The sequence below is a fragment of the Pseudoliparis swirei genome, chromosome 3, assembly GCF_029220125.1.
Source record: "Pseudoliparis swirei isolate HS2019 ecotype Mariana Trench chromosome 3, NWPU_hadal_v1, whole genome shotgun sequence".
NCBI classification, from domain to species: Eukaryota; Metazoa; Chordata; class Actinopteri; order Perciformes; family Liparidae; genus Pseudoliparis; species Pseudoliparis swirei.
In genome coordinates, this window is record NC_079390.1 from 890,017 (window position 1) to 909,229 (window position 19,213).

Below are 19,213 nucleotides of genomic sequence, written 5' to 3' on the forward strand. Positions count from 1 at the left end.
TACATGTGTTACTTATAAGACAGGAGAGGTACCACATTTATACCACAGTATACTTTTAATTTAATTGTTGGTGCAAAAGCATTCGTGCTTGGCCACATTAGGTAAAGACTAGAAGAACATTTCATTACCACTTTGACAGACGATGCCAAAACTGCACCGTGACTCCTGGTTTTATTTGTCTTCTATTTTCTTACTCTTCCACTTCCACTGACAAAACTATCTTTTTAAATATGTCGGACTCGGATCTGAGGTTTCACAAACGTATAATCGAGCGAATATACATATATATATATATATACACTTGGCAGATTAAATGACATGGAGTTACGGCTGGCTCAACACTGAACATAATGGACACATGTTTTACTGCATGTAAATGTGTTCAAATAAATAAATAAAAACAAGAAGCTTCTGCAGCAGGCAGAAGAGAGAGAGTTGAACAATACCATCGTCAATCGGGCCATCTAGAGGGGTTAACTTAATAAAATGGGCAGTTGCTGACCCAGTTAATGCAATCTTAGTAATCAAGGAAAATAGTAATCGTAATAATATTTAATATGAATTAATAATATAGCCATCAAAGCATTTAACATTCCTTTATCTGGTATTTGGTAATATGAATATCATTTTTAAAATTAAATAAAGTTGGTGTCAATTATTCAACTTCTACTGAAGTGTAAAATAATGAATCCTAAAAATACAAAATAGTCTTTGCTAATAAATATGAACGGGAATGAGCTCAGCCTGCAGTACATCAACCGTCCAGCAGGTAGCGCTGTCGCACCCGCCCTGTCCCTGCAGTCGTGAAACAGTCACAGGGCAGAACTGGCTAGTATTTTTCATCTTATATAACGTTACATATATACTACAGTTCATGGAGTAAGAATAATACTCATGAACACCGTTTTCCTCCAGTACACCTAGCTAACGGACTTTTTGCGAAGTCATGATACGATATTTACATCTACTTCCGGTCTTGCCGGAAGTACTTGCAAATAAAAGGACTCAAAACATACAAAATCACTTACAAAATAAATTCTTACGGGAAATAGTCAACGTATTAACAGAGCATTTTCAGAGTAATTTACACCTTTGTATATAAATATGAACGTTATGTGTTGTTACTGAATGAGCTCCGCCTGCAGTACACTAACCATCCAGCAGGCCGCGCTGTCGCAGCCACCCTGTCCCTCCAGTCATGAACCAGTCACAGGGCAGAACTCGCTAGTATTTTGCTCTTAAAAGGTAAGAACCGCAACGCATTTACCCCACATAACTGCCGTGTTGCCGCACCGTGTTGCCTCGCTCAGTCGTACAGAGGAGCCGTTACAGACGGTAGCCATAGTAACTGTTTACATCGGCTAACGTGGCTTGCTAGCTTACCCCCCCCCCCTTCCTGCATGCTGCTAACTTAGCTAGCTTCACTGTGTGCCGGCCGGCTTGAAGGTGACCACTTTACCCTCACACCCGTTGTACTCACCCAGATGCACATTCGTGAATAATATCCACGTTTTTTAATGAAATAAAGTTTTACTTCTGCTAGCTCGGCGTGCTAACTCTGAGGCCACAGGCATTCTGACGTGGACTAACGTTAGCTACGTGTCAACAAAGTTGCGTTAGCCGTGTAAACACGTCACGGTCCACTTCTCTGTCAATATGAACCAACTTTAAGTTTGATACTCGGTGTGTGGCGGCGTGTGTAAAGGTGTGCATCCCGGTGTTGTAGCTCGTGGTAAACTGGTCGGTGCTGGTCGTTTGGCCCTCGCCAACTCGCTAGATTTTCATAATAATGATCCATTTCTGTCATTTGCTGTACTTTTGTTTTGTTGTTGTTTCTCAGGAATGTAAATGTCTGAGGACAAGGAAGCCCAGGAGGATGAGCTGCTCGCTTTAGCGAGCATCTACGATGAGGAGGAGTTCCACCAGGCAGAGTCGGCTCAGGGGGGCGAGATCCAACTCTGTCTGGAGCTCCCTCCGGACTTCAAAGTGGTGGTCAAAGGTACATCTGTCAGTGGAGTGAAGCCTCTTTTGCAGATGCTTTTCATAAAGTTATCTTATGCTCCTCTCTTATCCATGCACACCATTGATCTCACCGCTACGGGGAATGTAACTAAATCTTCTCTGTGTGTCGCAGGGGAGAAGCAAACGGAATATATCGTCTGCTTCTTACCTCCTTTGGTGCTCAACTTCGAGCTTCCTGCAGACTACCCCTCCACGTCTTTCCCAGTCTTCACTCTCAGCTCTAAATGGATGACGAGAGCGCAGGTGAGAATCCACGTTCGCTTCAATAATTCTTTGCGTCGTCGCCATAACAAAAGTCGACCCGCAATGGTTTCGGTTAAGTAGTTTATAAATCGGGTGTCGACTCAGGAAAAGTGAGTGGCTTCACCTTGAAACAGAGTTATTGTTGTGAGAGAAAGTCTCCTCACTATCTCACTATTGTCCCTCCTCAGATGAGCTCTCTGTGCAGACGTCTGGATGAGCTGTGCGAGGAGAACCAAGGCTGCGTGGTTCTGTTCACGTGGATCCAGTTCCTCAAAGAGGAGGCTCTGGGCTTTCTGGGCCTCCAGTCTCCTCTCGAAGTCATCAAGGCGGGAAGTAAAGCAGGTGGCGAGCGCAGGAAAACCGACCCGGCAGCCACCGGTATGGAGTTTTATTTTTGATGCTTCATGCATTAGCAAAGCTACGTCTCACACCGGCTATTTGAAGTTGAGCTTAAAGAAGAATCACGTCCTCAAAAACACAAATTTGCTCTCCTGCTATTCTGTAGATTATCGGTGTACAACACCTGCCGTTAGTATTTATTCACACCGCATGATTTGTGATAAAATAATTGCTGGTGTCTCAAATAAGATCGCTATTTGATTAAAATACAATCGCCACAGGACAAGCGTTGTTCTTCCATGAGAACACGGGTGTCAAACACACGCCCGTCACATCATTTTCTGTGGCCCCCGATGGCTTAAAAGACACGTGGTCCCCTTTTCGTAAAGAAATTGCAGAAAAATATCCCGCGCTTTTATTTTGAAGGTTTCAAATTAAATGGATTGATGTTATAATAGTAGAGACATTTTCTTATGTACAATATTTGTAGACTCAAATCAACAATAATAAAATGCAAAGAGAGTTATTTAACAATATGTTTGAGTAGTTTATACAGTTACAACCGTCCCTTTAAGAGGCGGCCATGATGCTGAGTTTGACACCCCTGCATTAGAACATTCTATTATTTAGCTTCAGTATCTGTAAGGACATCACAACAGTTTTTTTAAAAACCTGAACTTTTTTGTGGTTGTTTTTCTGAGTGATTTTATCTGTTTGCGTTCAGCGCTGACGCAGTGCGGGAGTCCTTGTGAAACCGCGGAGGAGAAGCAGCGAGAAGCAAAGAAGGAGAAGTCTCAGCCGCAGTTCTCGTTGTCTTCTCAAATGGACCCGCGGGCCGTCTTGGTGATGGACCCGCGAGCCGACCTCCTACCTCAGCTGCTGGACTTTGACGAGGAGCAGCGCCAGAAGGCGTTCGACGGCAAGGTGTTCGGCTGCGGGATCTGCTTCGTGGAGAAGCTGGGCTCCCACTGCCTCTGCTTTAAGGAGTGCCAGCACGTCTACTGCAAGGCCTGCATGACGGAGTACTTCCAGATCCAGATACGGGACGGCAACGTTCAGTGCCTTAATTGCCCTGAGCCCAAATGTACCTCCATAGCCACGCCGCCGCAGGTAAAAGAACTCTGTGTGTGTGCGTGCGTGTGTGTGCGTGTGTGTGTGTCTAAAATCACTTCACAGTGGGCTGATTTACGTATTTCATTTTCTCTGCATGTTTTTATGTTCTGTGTGTGATGTTTTTATTCTGTCCGTTTTAACAGAGTTCTCCCTTATTTTATTTGCTTCGTCTGTTTTGAAGTTGTGAGTCTTCTCGTTGCACGTCTTGTTCGTACTTGACGACGTCTAAGAGTAAAATCACGATTAATTGTTTGTGCATTGAAAAGCTTAAATATTGTGTAAACCTTGTATATGTAATCTTATGTTTTTAGGCTTGTGACATCTGCCTCTCGGGACTACTGAGGAACAAATAGCCTCTTGGCACATTTACATAAATGTTTTTATGAATGTGCAGTAATGTTCCTCATCAAATAAACCAAAGGAAAAAAGTGCTTTTCAGACGAGTGTTTCGCTGAAGTCCACCCCTGCAACATGCCGTTGACGTCGTTTGACCCCGTCTTCGTCTCTCAGGTGAAGCAGCTGGTGGACGAGGAGCTGTTTGCCCGTTACGACCGCTTGCTGCTCCAGTCCAGTCTGGACCTCATGGCCGACGTGGTCTACTGCCCCCGCCTGTCCTGCGCCACCGCTGTGATGGTGGAGCCGGACTCGACCATGGGGATCTGCTCGGCTTGCCAGTATGCCTTTTGTACACTGTGCAAGCTGGGCTACCACGGCCTCTCCCACTGTAAGATCCCTGCAGGTAATGTAACTTGAAGAGAACAAAATATATATATATATTATAAAAATAAAAATACATTTTAATTATATATACATATATTCTATCATATTCTATATATAATTTTATATATATATATATAATTATATAGATATACTTTTTTATGTACATATATAACATTATTTTTATATGAAAAAAATAAATATATATATTACATAATTTTTATATATAAGAAAATATAAATATTTTATTTAAATGTAAATACATAACATTCTTTTATATAAAAAATATATAATATATCATATTTTCATCTACAATTATATATATAAAATATATATATATATTTTATATATATATAACATTATTTTTATATTAAAAAATGAATATATATATTTATGAATAATTATATATATATATATAGCAACATTCAAAATTCAGTGTTGACTTATCTCGATGTTACTTATGCTGAATTTACATCTTTGAGATAATCTTTTTGGGTAAATAGCTAAGACACTCATGAAATTAACTTAAATGTGTAATAATACTTTTTGGATTGTGTATTTTTTATATCACTGTTATCTGACTGTGAATTTCTACTCACGGTTCACTAAAACTAAAATGTAGAGTTTCAATGTTCGATTTTGGAATCCAAACTCACAAAGTCTCTCATGGGTCAATGAATTGTAAATAGTGATTTTCCTCGAGTGCAGCAATAGTGACGTATTACAAATATAGACATATATACAAACATTTAGACTTTATATCCCTGTTTTTTCTGCCTGGTTCGACAGAGGAGTTGCGTAACCTGAGAGACGAGTACCTGTCGGCCACGGCGGTGGAGAAGAAGTTCATGGAGCAGCGCTTTGGGAAGAGGGTGATCCAGAAAGCTGTGGAAGAGTCCTTCAGCAGAGACTGGCTCAAAGAGAACTGCAAATGCTGCCCACGCTGTGGGACCAATATACAGGTGGGGCGCCCCCTGCTGGCCACAGCGCGGTACAACAGGCTTTGACTTCAACACCTGCTGTCACTTCAGACAATTATATATCTAAAAACACAATGTATATATATATATATATACATTGTGTTTTTTATATATATATATGTATATATATACACTACCGTTCAAAAGTTTGGGGTCATCCAGACAATTTCGTGTCTTCCATGAAAACTCACTTTTATTTATCAAATGAATTGAAAATTGAATAGAAAATATAGTCAAGACATTGACAAGGTTAGAAATAATGATTCATATTTGAAGTACTCATTTTGTTCTTCAAACTTCAAGCTCAAAGGAAGGCCAGTTGTATAGCTTATATCACCAGCATAACTGTTTTCAGCTGTGCTAACATAATTGCACGGGTTTTCTAATCAGACATTAGTCTTCAAAGGCGATTAGCAAACACAATGTACCATTAGAACACTGGAGTGATGATGGAAATGGGCCTCTATACACCTCTGGAGATATTTCATTAGAAACCAGACGTTTCCACCTAGAATAGTGATTTACCACATTAACCATGTAGAGAGGGTATTGTTGATTAATGTTATCTTTATTGAAAAAACAGTGCTTTTCTTTGAAGAATAAAGACATTTCTAAGTGACCCAAAACTTTTGAACGGTTATATGTGTGTGTATATATATATATATATGTATGTGAAATGTATAGATGATTAAGTATTTTAAACATCTACTGGTACTATGTATTCTGTCCTTGGAGATCCTCAGTGCTCACCTCAGGCTTGTGTCTCTCCAGCTAATGCATCGTGTCTCTCGTCTCTCCAGCTGATGCATTGTGTCTCTCGTGTCTCTCCAGCTGATGCATTGAGTCTCTCGTCTCTCCAGCTGATGCATTGTGTCTCTCGTGTCTCTCCAGCTGATGCATCGTGTCTCTCGTGTCTCTCCAGCTGATGCATTGTGTCTCTCGTGTCTCTCCAGCTGATGCATCGTGTCTCTCGTGTCTCTCCAGCTGATGCATTGTGTCTCTCGTGTCTCTCCAGCTGATGCATTGTGTCTCTCGTGTCTCTCCAGCTGATGCATTGAGTCTCTCGTCTCTCCAGCTGATGCATTGTGTCTCTCGTGTCTCTCCAGCTGATGCATTGTGTCTCTCGTGTCTCTCCAGCTGATGCATTGTGTCTCTCGTGTCTCTCCAGCTGATGCATTGTGTCTCTCGTGTCTCTCCAGCTGATGCATTGTGTCTCTCCAGCTGATGCATTGTGTCTCTCGTGTCTCTCGTGTCTCTCCAGCTGATGCATTGTGTCTCTCGTGTCTCTCCAGCTGATGCATTGTGTCTCTCGTGTCCCTCTAGAAAGCCGACGGCTGTAATAAGATGACCTGCACCTCCTGTAAACAATACTTCTGCTGGCTGTGCCTGGGCCTCCTCAGCAAAGTCAACCCGTACAGCCACTTTAACAACCCACAGTCGCCCTGCTACAACCAGTGAGTCGTCTTGTTTACAGGCATTATTATTATTGTGCTTCACCTCCTGTACATGTATGACCTTTGACCTTTCGTTTCCTCTCGCAGACTCTTCCAAGGTGTAGATCTTGATGAAGACGATGCCTTCTGGAGCGACGAGGAAGACTGACCCACCCCCCCCCCCCGTGCAGCCCCTCCCTGCTGCGACGCTCCATTTGAATGCACTTTATCTCCCATAACCACCGCTTCACCTGTGACACTAACTATGCCTGTATCAGCACATGTTGGGGTCTGATCGGGCCTCTTGGGTATAAAACATTCAACGTCTGGTGTGTAAGTGGTTCATACTTCACATGCGACAGGTTTCATGTATATAACGACTTCGGGAAGGGCAGGAACAGTTATCTCAAGAGAGTAATAGAGAAACAAATGTCGGTAAAAGCAACTTAAAAACACATCGAGGATACCTTGTTAGTGGTAGTGAATCTTTTTGATATGACAATGTCATAGGACTGTTAATTTACAACACAAAAGAGAAAAACAATCTGTAAATCTCTTTATTGTCTTCTAGATTATGTCTACTCCTTAATTTGACTTTTTCATGATGCGTTTCGACATTCAAGGGCTTGTAATGAAAAGTCTTCATATTCATAATCTACCAGCTGACTGTCAACAACAAGACACACGGCCATCGATCATCGATACAGGATCAATATATAGATAGAGGAACACCTTTAGATTAATATCTCAGACTTAATTACAGAAATACTAAGAAATACGCATCAACATTTATTCCATCTTTTGTCGGGATGTTTTCTTTCTTCTTTTTTTATTTTTTTAGTGGAAAATTGTTGGGATTAATTTACATAAATGCACCTTTTGCACTTCATACGATTTGAAATCAGGCAGGTTGTTTTTTGGGGGGGTTTCATAATGGTTCGAGTCGCTTGTATCTCCCCGTGTAACGTAGGACGGTGGTGGTCTCTGATTGGTTCCTGGGACTGAGTGTGTGTGTTGGGAATGATCTCTGACTCGTTCATAGCATTCTTTGCACAACTTGTTACTTGAATGTTGCCAAAGTGAAGTGTCAAAGAGAGGCCGATCATGTCTGGAGATACAAACATATATTTGTACGATGTTTAATTTATTTTCCTTTAATTTTTGTGATGCATTTGATCAGAAAGGAGTCTCGTCTGATAGGAAAGGGTTAAAGCCGGCGTCTCACCTGCTCCTCGTCTACGTGGTGACAGATCAGGCAGGTGTGGACTTATGGAAAGACAACCTCTCTCTCTCTCTCTTCTCACTCTCTCTCTCTGGATTCACTTCATCTCTCATGGGAGAAACATTATAAATCAGGACCTGCAGACGTTAAAATGCATTCAGCTTCTAGATTTTGTCTAAATAAATGTTCCCACTTCAGTTTGTTTGAGGAACTCATTTCGGTCGAGACCCAAAGAGCCGAGTTACCGGCGTGTTGAATAGTTAGGAGTTTAATAGAGTTGATTATCGTAGTGCCACTAAAGAAGAGAAGAGCGTTTTGAGGAACCTGTCACTCAGTGGTTGCTTAGTTACAGATCTGACTAAATGGTTGGATGTCAGCAAACTACCAGATTTGGTATTTTAAGTTGTTAATATTAATAATGCATACATTGATATAGGGCTTTTCAAGGTACTCTGACACTTTACATCACATAATAAAAACATCCTAGAAGCTATACGATAGAAATAACTAAAATTACAATAAAAACAATAAGAACGTAGAGCACACGATCACATTAAAAGCAGTTCTGAACAGGTGAGTTTTGATTGGTTAAAGTCTGAAGCTGTTCCTCACAAATCAAATGTACACACACACACACACGCACACAATATAAAACCACATTTAGGCTTCCAGTCGCATTCCCTCCCAGCTGTTGTAAAAAGATGATTCATGAATGCGTCAAGAGGAGACAAGACGGAGCTTTTAAAGGTAAAAATGCATTTAGAAATACTCTATTTTACAATACATATAAACATTTTAATACAAGAAAATCCTGATGAGAACATTTGAACTCTGACGTGAGGCTTTTTAAAAAAATGTGAGTTTCCCTCGATTCAGAACCCGGAGTGAAGCTGGACAACGAAGCGTCCGCATCGAGTGTTCATCACAAAGCAACACCTGGTTCACCTGCAACGTGACCCCCACGTGTGACCTGTAGTCCAGAGGTCACACGGCGACCCCCGAGGGGAACAATGAAGCTCTAAAGGAACAAAGGGCCCCACGTTTCAGCCTGAGACTGAAAAGAGACGACAACATGGCGTCATCCCTTTGGCCAGAGTTGCTGACGGGGGGAGAACCTTTTTTCTAAAGCCCCCCCCCCTCCAGCCCCGTGCTTGTCTTTCACAGGACACTGACTGAACTGTTACTATGCCCATAAAGACACCTGCTGTCAGGAAACCACGAGCAGCAGCACGACCCACGGCGGAGGACCCGGGTCTCTCAGGCTCAGAGGAAGAAGACGGAGTGAAGGTCAGTGGATCTGTGGGGGGGGCGGAGGTCACCCCACGATGACCTTTTGAATTATGCTGTGATCGACTATCAAACTTTTCTTCTCGATCAATGTGTTTAATTATGAAACATTTATTTAACCAGGTGAGTCCCATTGAGATGAAAATCTGTTTTTCGAGGGCGACGATGGACAAGACATAAGAAACACACAAAAAACACAAGAAGACGAGTTCAAAGAAACTAGAAGTGAAGAGAGGAGAGACATAACATAAACTACATAAACTACAAATGGTTCAAAACAGAGCTGCCAGATTAGCACTCTATGTGTTCAATTAGAACTAATACTGCATCTATGCACTCTCGCCTATCATGGTTCTCAGTTGAAACTCAACTTCACTTTAGTCTTCTCATGTTTTTCAGGAAAGTAGTATTTAATCAGACACCGGTATATTTCTTCAATCAGTTACACATATAACAGACATAACCATAACACAAGGAATGCTAGTTTAGGTCAATTGATACCGCCAACCCCAAGAACTAACCTCCTCAAACGTACTGTTATCTATCGTGCAATTACCGCTTGTAACTTACTACCTCCTCGTTTAACTCACATGAGTAATAATTTGTCATTCCAAAAACAATTAAAGGCGCACCTAAGAACATTCACCACTTGATGTATTCTATTGCTTTTTAGTCATCTGATTTTCTTTTTCTTTGTATGAATTAAGTTGAATTGCATAACATATATCTTATCCTTCGACTGTACTGTGCATCTGACTGCACTATTTTTTACTTTGTTGTACTATTTTTAACTGTTGGTTTCACGATATGTTTTGTCTGTTTTTGTATGTATTGTATTTTGTCCTTTCTGTGGACCCCAGGAAGATTAGCGGTCGCTAAGGCGTCAGCTAATGGGGATCCAATAAATAAACAAGAAACAATAACAGAGTTCATTTCAAGAAACTTTGACTTTTTGGGAGCCTGCCTCCATTTCTTTCATTTTATATTTAAAAGTAGTTAAAGTTGGAAGTTGTTTCACACGTTTTGATACGATGGCTTTCTGTAATTAGTCCGATTAAAATTCAGAAATGAATATCCCCGTGAAGCGCCGACGAAGCCAAGGAGTTTAATAAGAATGAATAAATGAAGGTGTGTTATTGTGTCACATTTAAAGTACCAGTAACTCCAAAGTATCACATTTAAAGTACCAGTAACTACAAAGTATCACATTCAAAGTACCAGTAACTACAAAGTATCACATTTAAAGTACCAGTAACTACAAAGTATCACATTCAAAGTACCGGTAACTACAAAGTATCACATTTAAAGTACAAAGTGTCACATTTAAAGTACCGGTAACTACAAAGTATCACATTTAAAGTACAAAGTATCATATTTAAAGTACCAGTAACTCCAAAGTATCACATTTAAGGTACCGGTAACTACAAAGTATCACATTTAAAGTACAAAGTATCACATTCAAAGAACCAGTAACTACAAAGTATCACATTTAAGGTACCGGTAACTACTAAGTATCACATTTAAGGTACCGGTAACTACAAAGTATCACATTTAAAGTACCAGTAACTACAAAGTATCACATTCAAAGTACCGGTAACTACAAAGTATCACATTTAAATTACAAAGTATCACATTCAAAGTACCAGTAACTACAAAGTATCACATTTAAAGTACCAGTAACTACAAAGTATCACATTCAAAGTACCGGTAACTACAAAGTATCACATTTAAATTACAAAGTATCAGTAACTACAAAGTATCATATTTAAAGTACCAGTAACTACAAAGTATCACATTCAAAGTACCGGTAACTACAAAGTATCACATTTAAATGACAAAGTATCACATTCAAAGTACCAGTAACTACAAAGTATCACATTTAAGGTACCGATAACTACAAAGTATCACATTTAAAGTACAAAGTTTTACATTTAAAGTACCAGTAACTACAAAGTATCACATTCAAAGTACCGGAAATTACAAAGTATCACATTCAAAGTACCAGTAACTACAAAGTATCACATTTAAAGTACCAGTAACTACAAAGTATCACATTCAAAGTACCGGTAACTACAAAGTATCACATTTAAAGTACAAAGTGTCACATTCAAAGTACCGGGAACTACAAATTGTCACATTTAAAATACCGGTACCTCAGAATTGTACTTTTAATTCATGAATAAAAAGAGTTTTTTGTGCCAGTACATTGTTAACGGCGAGCTTTATGAACCCCCCGTCTAGGAGACATCAGCTGGGCCCAGACCCCCGCGGCTCAGCCTCCTCAGGACCAGGAACACCAGCGAGCGGCGCCGCCATGACGGAGAGCGACGGAGAGCTGTCGGCCATGGTGCAGGAGCTGTGGGACAAAGACACCAACCGGCTGAGGCCGGGACACGACTACCGGATCTCTCTGCAGGTCTCAGACGCACAACACACACACAACGCACACAACACACACACACAACACACACAATGCACACACAAAACACACAACACACACTCCCTTCATTAACCATCAGAATGTAATACATATAAATACATATTTTCATATCTATGTTTGGTTCTGCAGCTTTTCTGTCCGACCTCTACGTGTGTGTTTGGCTCTTCAGTGCAGTTGTTACACCGTGGAAGTGCTTCTGAAATGGGCCATAAATATATTTAAATATACATTTATATTTAAATATGTTTATGGCCCATTTCAGATGCTTTTTATATTTATTAAATATATAAAGTGTGAGTGTTTCTCTGCTGCAGGGCAAAGCCGGAGGCAGCATGGCCTTCGACTACAAGGACGCCGCGGGGTTCCCTCTCTTCACGTTTGTGGACGAGAAGATCTTCAAAAAGGAAACTTTTCTCGGTCAGTACTCCGAGTGTTTGAGGCCATCCTCCTCTTCCTCGCCTCCCTTCACAGTAAAGCTTTCCTCATAATCTCCTTATGACGAGCGGCGTGTTGCGTAACACGCAGAGTTCCCTTGTGGAACACGCTGCTCTCTAACAACCGGCTTCTTTAAATCCTCCTACGCTCCACGACCCGCTGGAGGATGCTTCATCCTGTTCATCGAGATGTTTTTCACAGATCCGCGTATCGTGTTGCACGTTGAATTATCGGAGAGTTACGTAACAGAGGAGGATTCCCCGTGGTCTTCTCCCCTGGTTGTGGGCCTCAACGCCACCCAGTAGACTCACTGCGTTGAGACCTTGTTGTTGTTGTTGTGTATTTTATTCAGTCAATCAAATCAAATACAAGACAATATTATTCTATATAATATACAAAACAGAAAGACTGAAAAGGTATAGGTAGAAGCAACAAATGCTTATATATTCCTATCCTAAATTATTATCAAATAAATCAGAAAATTTATATAAAATAAAGAAAAATAACAAAGAAAAATAACAAAGATTAAAAAAAATAACAAAAATAAAAAAAAAAATACATAAAATACATGAAATACATAAAATAAATAAAATAAAATAAATAAATAAAATAAAAATTTAAAAAACCTTAATTATCCCGAGCTCATGGTTTCTGTATTCAGCTTCCATAATTGTCGTTTTATAATTTCCCCTTTTTGAAGCACGTCTGTGTTTTTTCCCGACAGCCTTCATCTCTCTGTTGGATAACTACGTGAGTGACACCGGCGAGCCGGAGGTCGTGACCCCCGAGGAGGTGGCGGAGAACCACAAATTCCTGGACGCCATCATTAAGACTCCCACCATGAAGGTACCAGCGGGGAATATTAGGAGATAATAATAATAATAACTTTATTTATATAGCACCTTTAAAAACAATGTTTACAAAGTGCTCTACAGAGAGTCAAGGCAAAACAAATAGAATAGTAAAAAACTAAAATAACATAAAAAAATATATATTACAATTTAAATAAAAACTGACAAACTAAATTAGGGAAACCAAAGTTCTGCATAAAAGGACGAGATCACTTAAAAGCTGTTCTATAAAAATTGGTTTTAAGAAGTGATTTAAGAGAAGTTACTGATGCTGCGATCAACTGAATAAAAATTCCTACTCCAAAATAAAAGAGAACAAATTAAGAATTGCACCCTTTAAAAAAAATGATTCATACAACACGGTCTCACAGTTATTATTAAATGAGGACTTGATTGTGTGTGGATCATGAATGTCTGTCCATCAAGTCGTTGGTAGCGTGGCTCCAGATGAAAAGTTAAAGCGTGTCGTCTGTCGTCAGCTGGCTCATGAACACCTGGTGGAGAAGCAGCTCTCCCCCAAGGACGACGCGCAGTTCAAGGAGCAGCTGCACCGGATCTGGTTCGAACTCTACGCCAGGAAGGGATCCAGCAGGTGGGTGGAATCCGGTAACTCTGATCAGGTTGAGATTTCAAAATAAAAGCATCAGACATGTCCAGATTACACAAATATGTTGTGAGTGTCTTCATGATAAAGATGGACTGAATAAACCCAGCAGGGGTGTCAAACTCATCTTCACCGTGGGTCACATCGGCATCATTTGAATAACTCTCTTTGCATTTGATTGTTTATTTGAGTGTAGAAATACTGTAACATAAGAACATTTCTCTGATATTATAACATACATCGATTTTATTTGAAACCTTCAAAATAAAAGCACAAAATAAAAGCACAGAATATTCTTCTCTAATATTATAACATAAATCATTTTAATATGAAACCTTCAAAATAAAAGCACAGGATATTCTTCGCTCCATCTGCCTTTTAAACCACCATGATCTTATTTGTTGTCACAAATTACAAATTTGTCTCGGAGGCTTTACAATCTGTACACAGACATCCCTGCCCCAAACCTCACATCGGACCAGGAGAAACTCCCAAATAACCCTTCAGGGGAAAAAAGGAAGAAACCTGGAGGAGAGCAACAGAGGAGGATCCTCCTAGGATGGACAGATGCAATAGATGTAATGTACAGAAGGACAGATTTAGAGTTAAAATACATTCAATGAATATGACAGAGTGTATGAATAGTTCATAGTAGGCATATTCCACGATGGAGACCTCCACGATCCATCAGGCAGATGGCGGTGGGGAGGAGGAGTGGACGGAGTCTCAACAGGACAGTGGCGAAGTCAGGAGCAGGAATACCACGACCCAGACGATCCATCAGGCAGATAGATTTATGCCGCCTCATAGGGTCCGATGACCCCATGAGACGAAGTCAAAAGCGACCGGGAGAAAGCAGAGTTAGTAATGTGATTGAGAGATGAAAATTCATCCTTAAGGAGAGAAAAGAGGAGATAGGTACTCAGTGCATCCTAAAATCGTCCCCCGCAGCTATAAGCCTATAGCAGCATATCAAGGGGCTGGACCAGGGCAAACCTGATTCAGCCCTCACTATAAGCTCTGTCAAAGAGGAAGGTCTTAAGTCTACTCTTAAACGAGGTGACTGTGTCTGCCTCCCGGACTGAAATTGGAAGCTGGTTCCATAAAAGAGGAGCTTGATAACCAAAGGCTCTGGCCCCCATTCTACTTTTAAGACTCTAGGAACTACAAGTAGTCCCGCATTTAGTGAGCGAGCTCTAGTGGGGCAATATGAACGACAAGCTCCTTAAGATATGATGGAGCATCACCAATCAAGGCTTTGTAGGTTAAGAGAAGAATTTTAAAAGTGATTCTTGATTTTACTGGGAGCCAGTGCAGAGCAGCTAGTGCAGGAGTGATGTGATCTCTTTTCTTAGTTTTAGTGAGAACACGAGCTGCAGCATTCTGGATCAACTGGAGGGACCTAAGAGATTTATTAGAGCAGCCTGCTAATAAGGAGTTGCAGTAATCCAGTCTCAAGCAACATGCGTGAACCAATTTTCTGCATCTTTTTGAGACAAGATGTGCCTGATTTTGAAATATTACGTAGATGAAAGAATGCAGTCCTTGAGATTTGCTTTACGGTGGAGTTAAAGGACAAGTCCCGATCAAAGATAACGCCAAGATTCTTTACAGTGGTGTTGGATGCCAGGGCAATGCCGTCTACAGAATCCACATCACCAGATAATTGATCTCTGAGGTGCTCAGGGCCGATTAAAATTACTTCGGTTTTGTCTGAGTTTAACATCAAGAAGTTGCAGGTCATCCATGTTTTATGTCTTTAAGACATGCTTGAATTTTACAGAGTTGGTTGCTCTCCTCTGGTTTTATCGATAAATATAGTTGAGTGTCATCTGCATAACAATGAAAGTTTATGGAGTGTTTCCTGATAATATTGCCCAAAGGAAGCATGTATAAGGTAAATAAAATTGGTCCAAGCACAGAACCTTGTGGAACTCCGTGATTAACGTTGGTGGTTATCGAGGCGCCATCGTTTACAAATACAAACTGAGATCGATCTGATAAATAGGATTTAAACCAAATTAGTGCCGTGCCTGAAATGCCAATCGACTGCTCCAGTCTCTGTAACAGGATGTCATGGTCAATGGTGTCGAATGCAGCACTAAGGTCTAACAAGACCAGGACAGAGAGGAGTCCTTTATCTGCTGCCATTAAGAGGTCATTTGTAATTTTCACCAGTGCCGCCTCGGTGCTGTGGTGTTTTCTAAATCCTGATTGAAATTTCTCAAATAAACTATTATGATGTAGAAAGTCGCACAACTGATTTGCGAATTTCTCAAGGATCTTGGAGAGGAAGGGAGGTTAGAGATCGGTCTGTAGTTAGCCAATACCTCTGGATCCAGAGTGGGCTTCTTCAGGAGAGGTTTAATAACAGCCACCTTGAAGGAGTGTACGTGGCCTGTTAGCAGAGACACATTGATAATATCTAATAGAGAGCCGCCAATTAAAGGCAAAACGTCTTAAGCAGCCTCGCCGGGATGGGGTCCAAGAGACAGGTAGACGTGTTCAAGTAGAAACCGTTGAAAATAATTGGTCACGGTTGATAGGAGAAAATCCTCCAAATATACACCAGGGCATACAGCGGTTTCAAGGCCATTCCACTTGAGGACAGATTGGCACAGGTTATGGGCAAGAGATTATTAATCTTGTCCCTAATAGTTAAAATCTTTTCATTAAAGAAGTTCATAAAGTCATTACCACTAAGGTTTATAGGAATGCTCGGCTCCACAGAGCTGTGACTCTCTGTCAGCCTGGCTACAGTGCTGAAGAGAAACCTGGGGTTGTTTTATTTTTTCTATTATTGATGAGTAATAGGCTGCTCTGGCATTACGGAGGGCCTTCTTATGTTTTAATACTATCTCGCCAAACTAAGAGGGATTCTTCCAGATTAGTCGAACGCCATATGCTCAAGCTTTCGTGACATTTGCTTCAGTTTATGGTCTGAGGGTTATACCAGGAGCAAACCTCCTCTTCCTCACTGTCTTCTTCTTCAGAGGGCTATCGAGTCCAGTGTCATTCTCAGTGTGCCTATGGCACTGTCAACAAGATGATCTATCTGGGACGGTCTAATGTTAGACCAGGAGTCCTCTGTTATATTGAGCCGTGGTATCGAATCAAATACAGAAGGAATCGCTTCTTTAAATTTAGCTACAGCACTATCAGTTAGACATCTAGTGTAAAAACTTTTGACTAACGGAGTACACCGGTAGTATAAATTCAAAAGTTATGAGGTTGTGGTCTGTCAGGAGAGGATTCTGGGAAGACGCTCAAATGCTCAATGTCAACGCCATAAGTAAGAACAAGATCAAGCGTGTGGCCAAAGCTGTGAGTGGGTTTCTGTACTCTCTGACAGAAGCCAATCGAGTCCAACAAGGAGATGAATGCAGCACTAAGGCAATCATTATCAACATCCACATGGATATTAAAATCTCCAACAATAATAACTTTATCGGTTTTAAGAACCAAACTTGATATAAATTCTGAGAATTCAGATATAAACTCTGAATATGGACCTGGTGGCCGGTACAGAATCACAAATCGAATTGGCTGTAGTGTTTTCAGATGGACTGAATAAACCCAGCAGGGGTGTCAAACTCATCTTCACCGTGGGTCACATCGGCATCATGGCCGCCTCAAAAGGTTGTAACTGAAACATATAAACGTATAAACTACTCAAACATATTGTTAAATAACTCTCTTTGCATTTGATTGTTTATTTGAGTGTAGAAATACTGTAACATAAGAACATTTCTCTGATATTATAACATACATCGATTTTATTTGAAACCTTCAAAATAAAAGCACAGGATATTCTTCTTACATTTTTTTAAGAAAAGGTGATCGTATGTCTTTCAAGCCGTCAGGGGCCACGTGAAATGACAATTTCTCTAATATTTAGATCCTTTTAATGTGAAACCTTCAAAATAAAAGCACAGAATATTCTTCTTACATTACTTTAAGGAAAGGTGATCGTATGTCTTTCAAGCCGTCAGGGGCCACGTGAAATGACAATTTCTCTAATATTATAACATAATTCCTTTTAATATGAAACCTTCAAAATAAAAGCACAGAATATTCTTCTTACATTTCTTTAAGAAAAGGTGATCGTATGTCTTTCAAGCCGTCAGGGGCCATGTGAAATGACAATTTCTCTAATATTATAACATAAATCATTTTAATATGAAACCTTCAAAATAAAAGCACAGGATATTCTTCTTACATGTCTTTAAGAAAAGGTGATCGTATGTCTTTCAAGCCATCAGGGGCCACGTAAAATTAGCGGGCCTTGTGTTTGACGCCTGTGATTTCGAATTTTAAGGCTCCATCTGCCTTTTAAAAAAGAAGCTTGCGGCTAAAACCACCATGATGGGAACTTTTTAAAATCTGTGAGAAGTGAGAAGGAGAAGGAGGACATGGCGTGGGAAGCCTCCACACCCACATCCCCCCTGTGTGTGTGTTTGTGTGTTTGTGTGTGTGTGTGTTTTTTTGTCCCACCAGGCCCGACTCCTCTGGATTCGAACACGTGTTTGTCGGGGAGACGAGAGGCGGCCGGACCGTCATCGGCTTCCACAACTGGATCCAGCTGTACCTGCAGGAGAAGCTCGGCCACATCGACTACAAAGGCTACAGCGTCAGCGCCAACTCACCACAGGTACGCCAGGGAGTGTGTGTGTGTGCAGCTGCTGCTTCATGGAGGGGATTCATGAAAATAGTTTTTATGACGCAATCAACTAGTTTCTTTACCCGTTTGATGTGCTTTACACTTTTAAATTCCTTCTTATTTGTTGTTGTGTCTCATTGTGTTTCTAACACTGAGAATACTTTATATAAACTGAGCTGACGTCTCAGTGTTGATATCTGTGGGGCGACACTTCTTTTCATTTGACATGAGAAGCTGAAAGCTCTGAGATTAATAACAATAAAATATACTCTGGGATGGAAGTTTAATATCAAACTGTTTATTGTGTCAGAACATTGTTTATGTGTTTGATACTTTTCTCATTCTGTGATTTTGAGTGTTTGTACCAAATGAACCACAAACACATGTAGTAACATGGAGTATTCACAGCTGTCTCCTCTCCCCTTCTTTCCTCTCCTCTTCCATCCTCTCCTCCTTTCCTCTCCTCTCTCCTCCTTTCCTCTCCCCCCCTCCTCTCTCCCCCCCCCCTCTCTCTCTCTGCAGCCCGACGAGAACAAGCACATCCTGGCCCTCCAGTTCAGCTGGAAGGACGGCATCAAGCCGAAGGGCAGCATCTTCATGGGCGTGAGCCCCGAGTTCGAGTTCGCCCTCTACACGCTCTGCTTCCTCAGCTCGCCCAACGAGCGCGTCAAGGTCCAGTTCAGCTCCTACGACGTGGAGATCGTTTGCCACCACCACAACGAGAAGCACATCGGCACCACGTACCCCGTGCTGCTCAAGTACCGGAAACCCACCGAGTGACGAGGACCCGAGATACAAAACGTCTCTTTATTGTCTTTTCATTTGAGATAAAGACACAATAAACCGTATAGACCAAGGCGCTTGTTG

The 19,213-nt window shown here is 40.9% G+C and overlaps 2 protein-coding genes across 2 annotated transcripts; both read left to right on the forward strand.

Annotated features, from left to right (window-relative positions):
• The first annotated feature begins 1,174 nt into the window (after window positions 1-1,174).
• Window positions 1,175-8,266, forward strand: rnf14 (ring finger protein 14). Its single transcript, XM_056442922.1, has 9 exons — window positions 1,175-1,245; window positions 1,841-1,999; window positions 2,135-2,265; window positions 2,454-2,643; window positions 3,329-3,714; window positions 4,228-4,456; window positions 5,224-5,396; window positions 6,738-6,868; window positions 6,956-8,266. The coding sequence occupies exons 2-9, from the start codon at window positions 1,849-1,851 to the stop codon at window positions 7,014-7,016; spliced, it is 1,452 nt and encodes a 483-aa protein (XP_056298897.1). The 5' UTR covers window positions 1,175-1,245; window positions 1,841-1,848; the 3' UTR covers window positions 7,017-8,266.
• Window positions 8,267-8,359: 93 nt separating this feature from the next.
• On the forward strand, window positions 8,360-19,203 carry endou2 (endonuclease, polyU-specific 2). The gene is made up of 7 exons (XM_056442974.1): window positions 8,360-9,356; window positions 11,598-11,772; window positions 12,111-12,213; window positions 12,956-13,077; window positions 13,562-13,674; window positions 18,184-18,337; window positions 18,869-19,203. Exons 2-7 carry the CDS (start codon window positions 11,671-11,673, stop codon window positions 19,124-19,126), a joined length of 852 nt encoding a protein of 283 aa, XP_056298949.1. The 5' UTR covers window positions 8,360-9,356; window positions 11,598-11,670; the 3' UTR covers window positions 19,127-19,203.
• The last annotated feature ends 10 nt before the right edge of the window (window positions 19,204-19,213 follow it).

Bases quoted from the DNA above. Each gene is read 5' to 3' on its own strand.
- rnf14 (XM_056442922.1), top strand. From the start codon at position 1,849: ATGTCTGAGGACAAGGAAGCCCAGGAGGATGAGCTGCTCGCTTTAGCG. The intron at 2,266-2,453 runs GTGAGAATCCAC...GTCCCTCCTCAG, and splicing joins AATGGATGACGAGAGCGCAG to ATGAGCTCTCTGTGCAGACG. The intron at 6,869-6,955 runs GTGAGTCGTCTT...TTCCTCTCGCAG, and splicing joins CAGTCGCCCTGCTACAACCA to ACTCTTCCAAGGTGTAGATC.
- endou2 (XM_056442974.1), top strand. From the start codon at position 11,671: ATGACGGAGAGCGACGGAGAGCTGTCGGCCATGGTGCAGGAGCTGTGG. The intron at 12,214-12,955 runs GTCAGTACTCCG...TTTTCCCGACAG, and splicing joins CAAAAAGGAAACTTTTCTCG to CCTTCATCTCTCTGTTGGAT. The intron at 13,675-18,183 runs GTGGGTGGAATC...TTGTCCCACCAG, and splicing joins GCCAGGAAGGGATCCAGCAG to GCCCGACTCCTCTGGATTCG.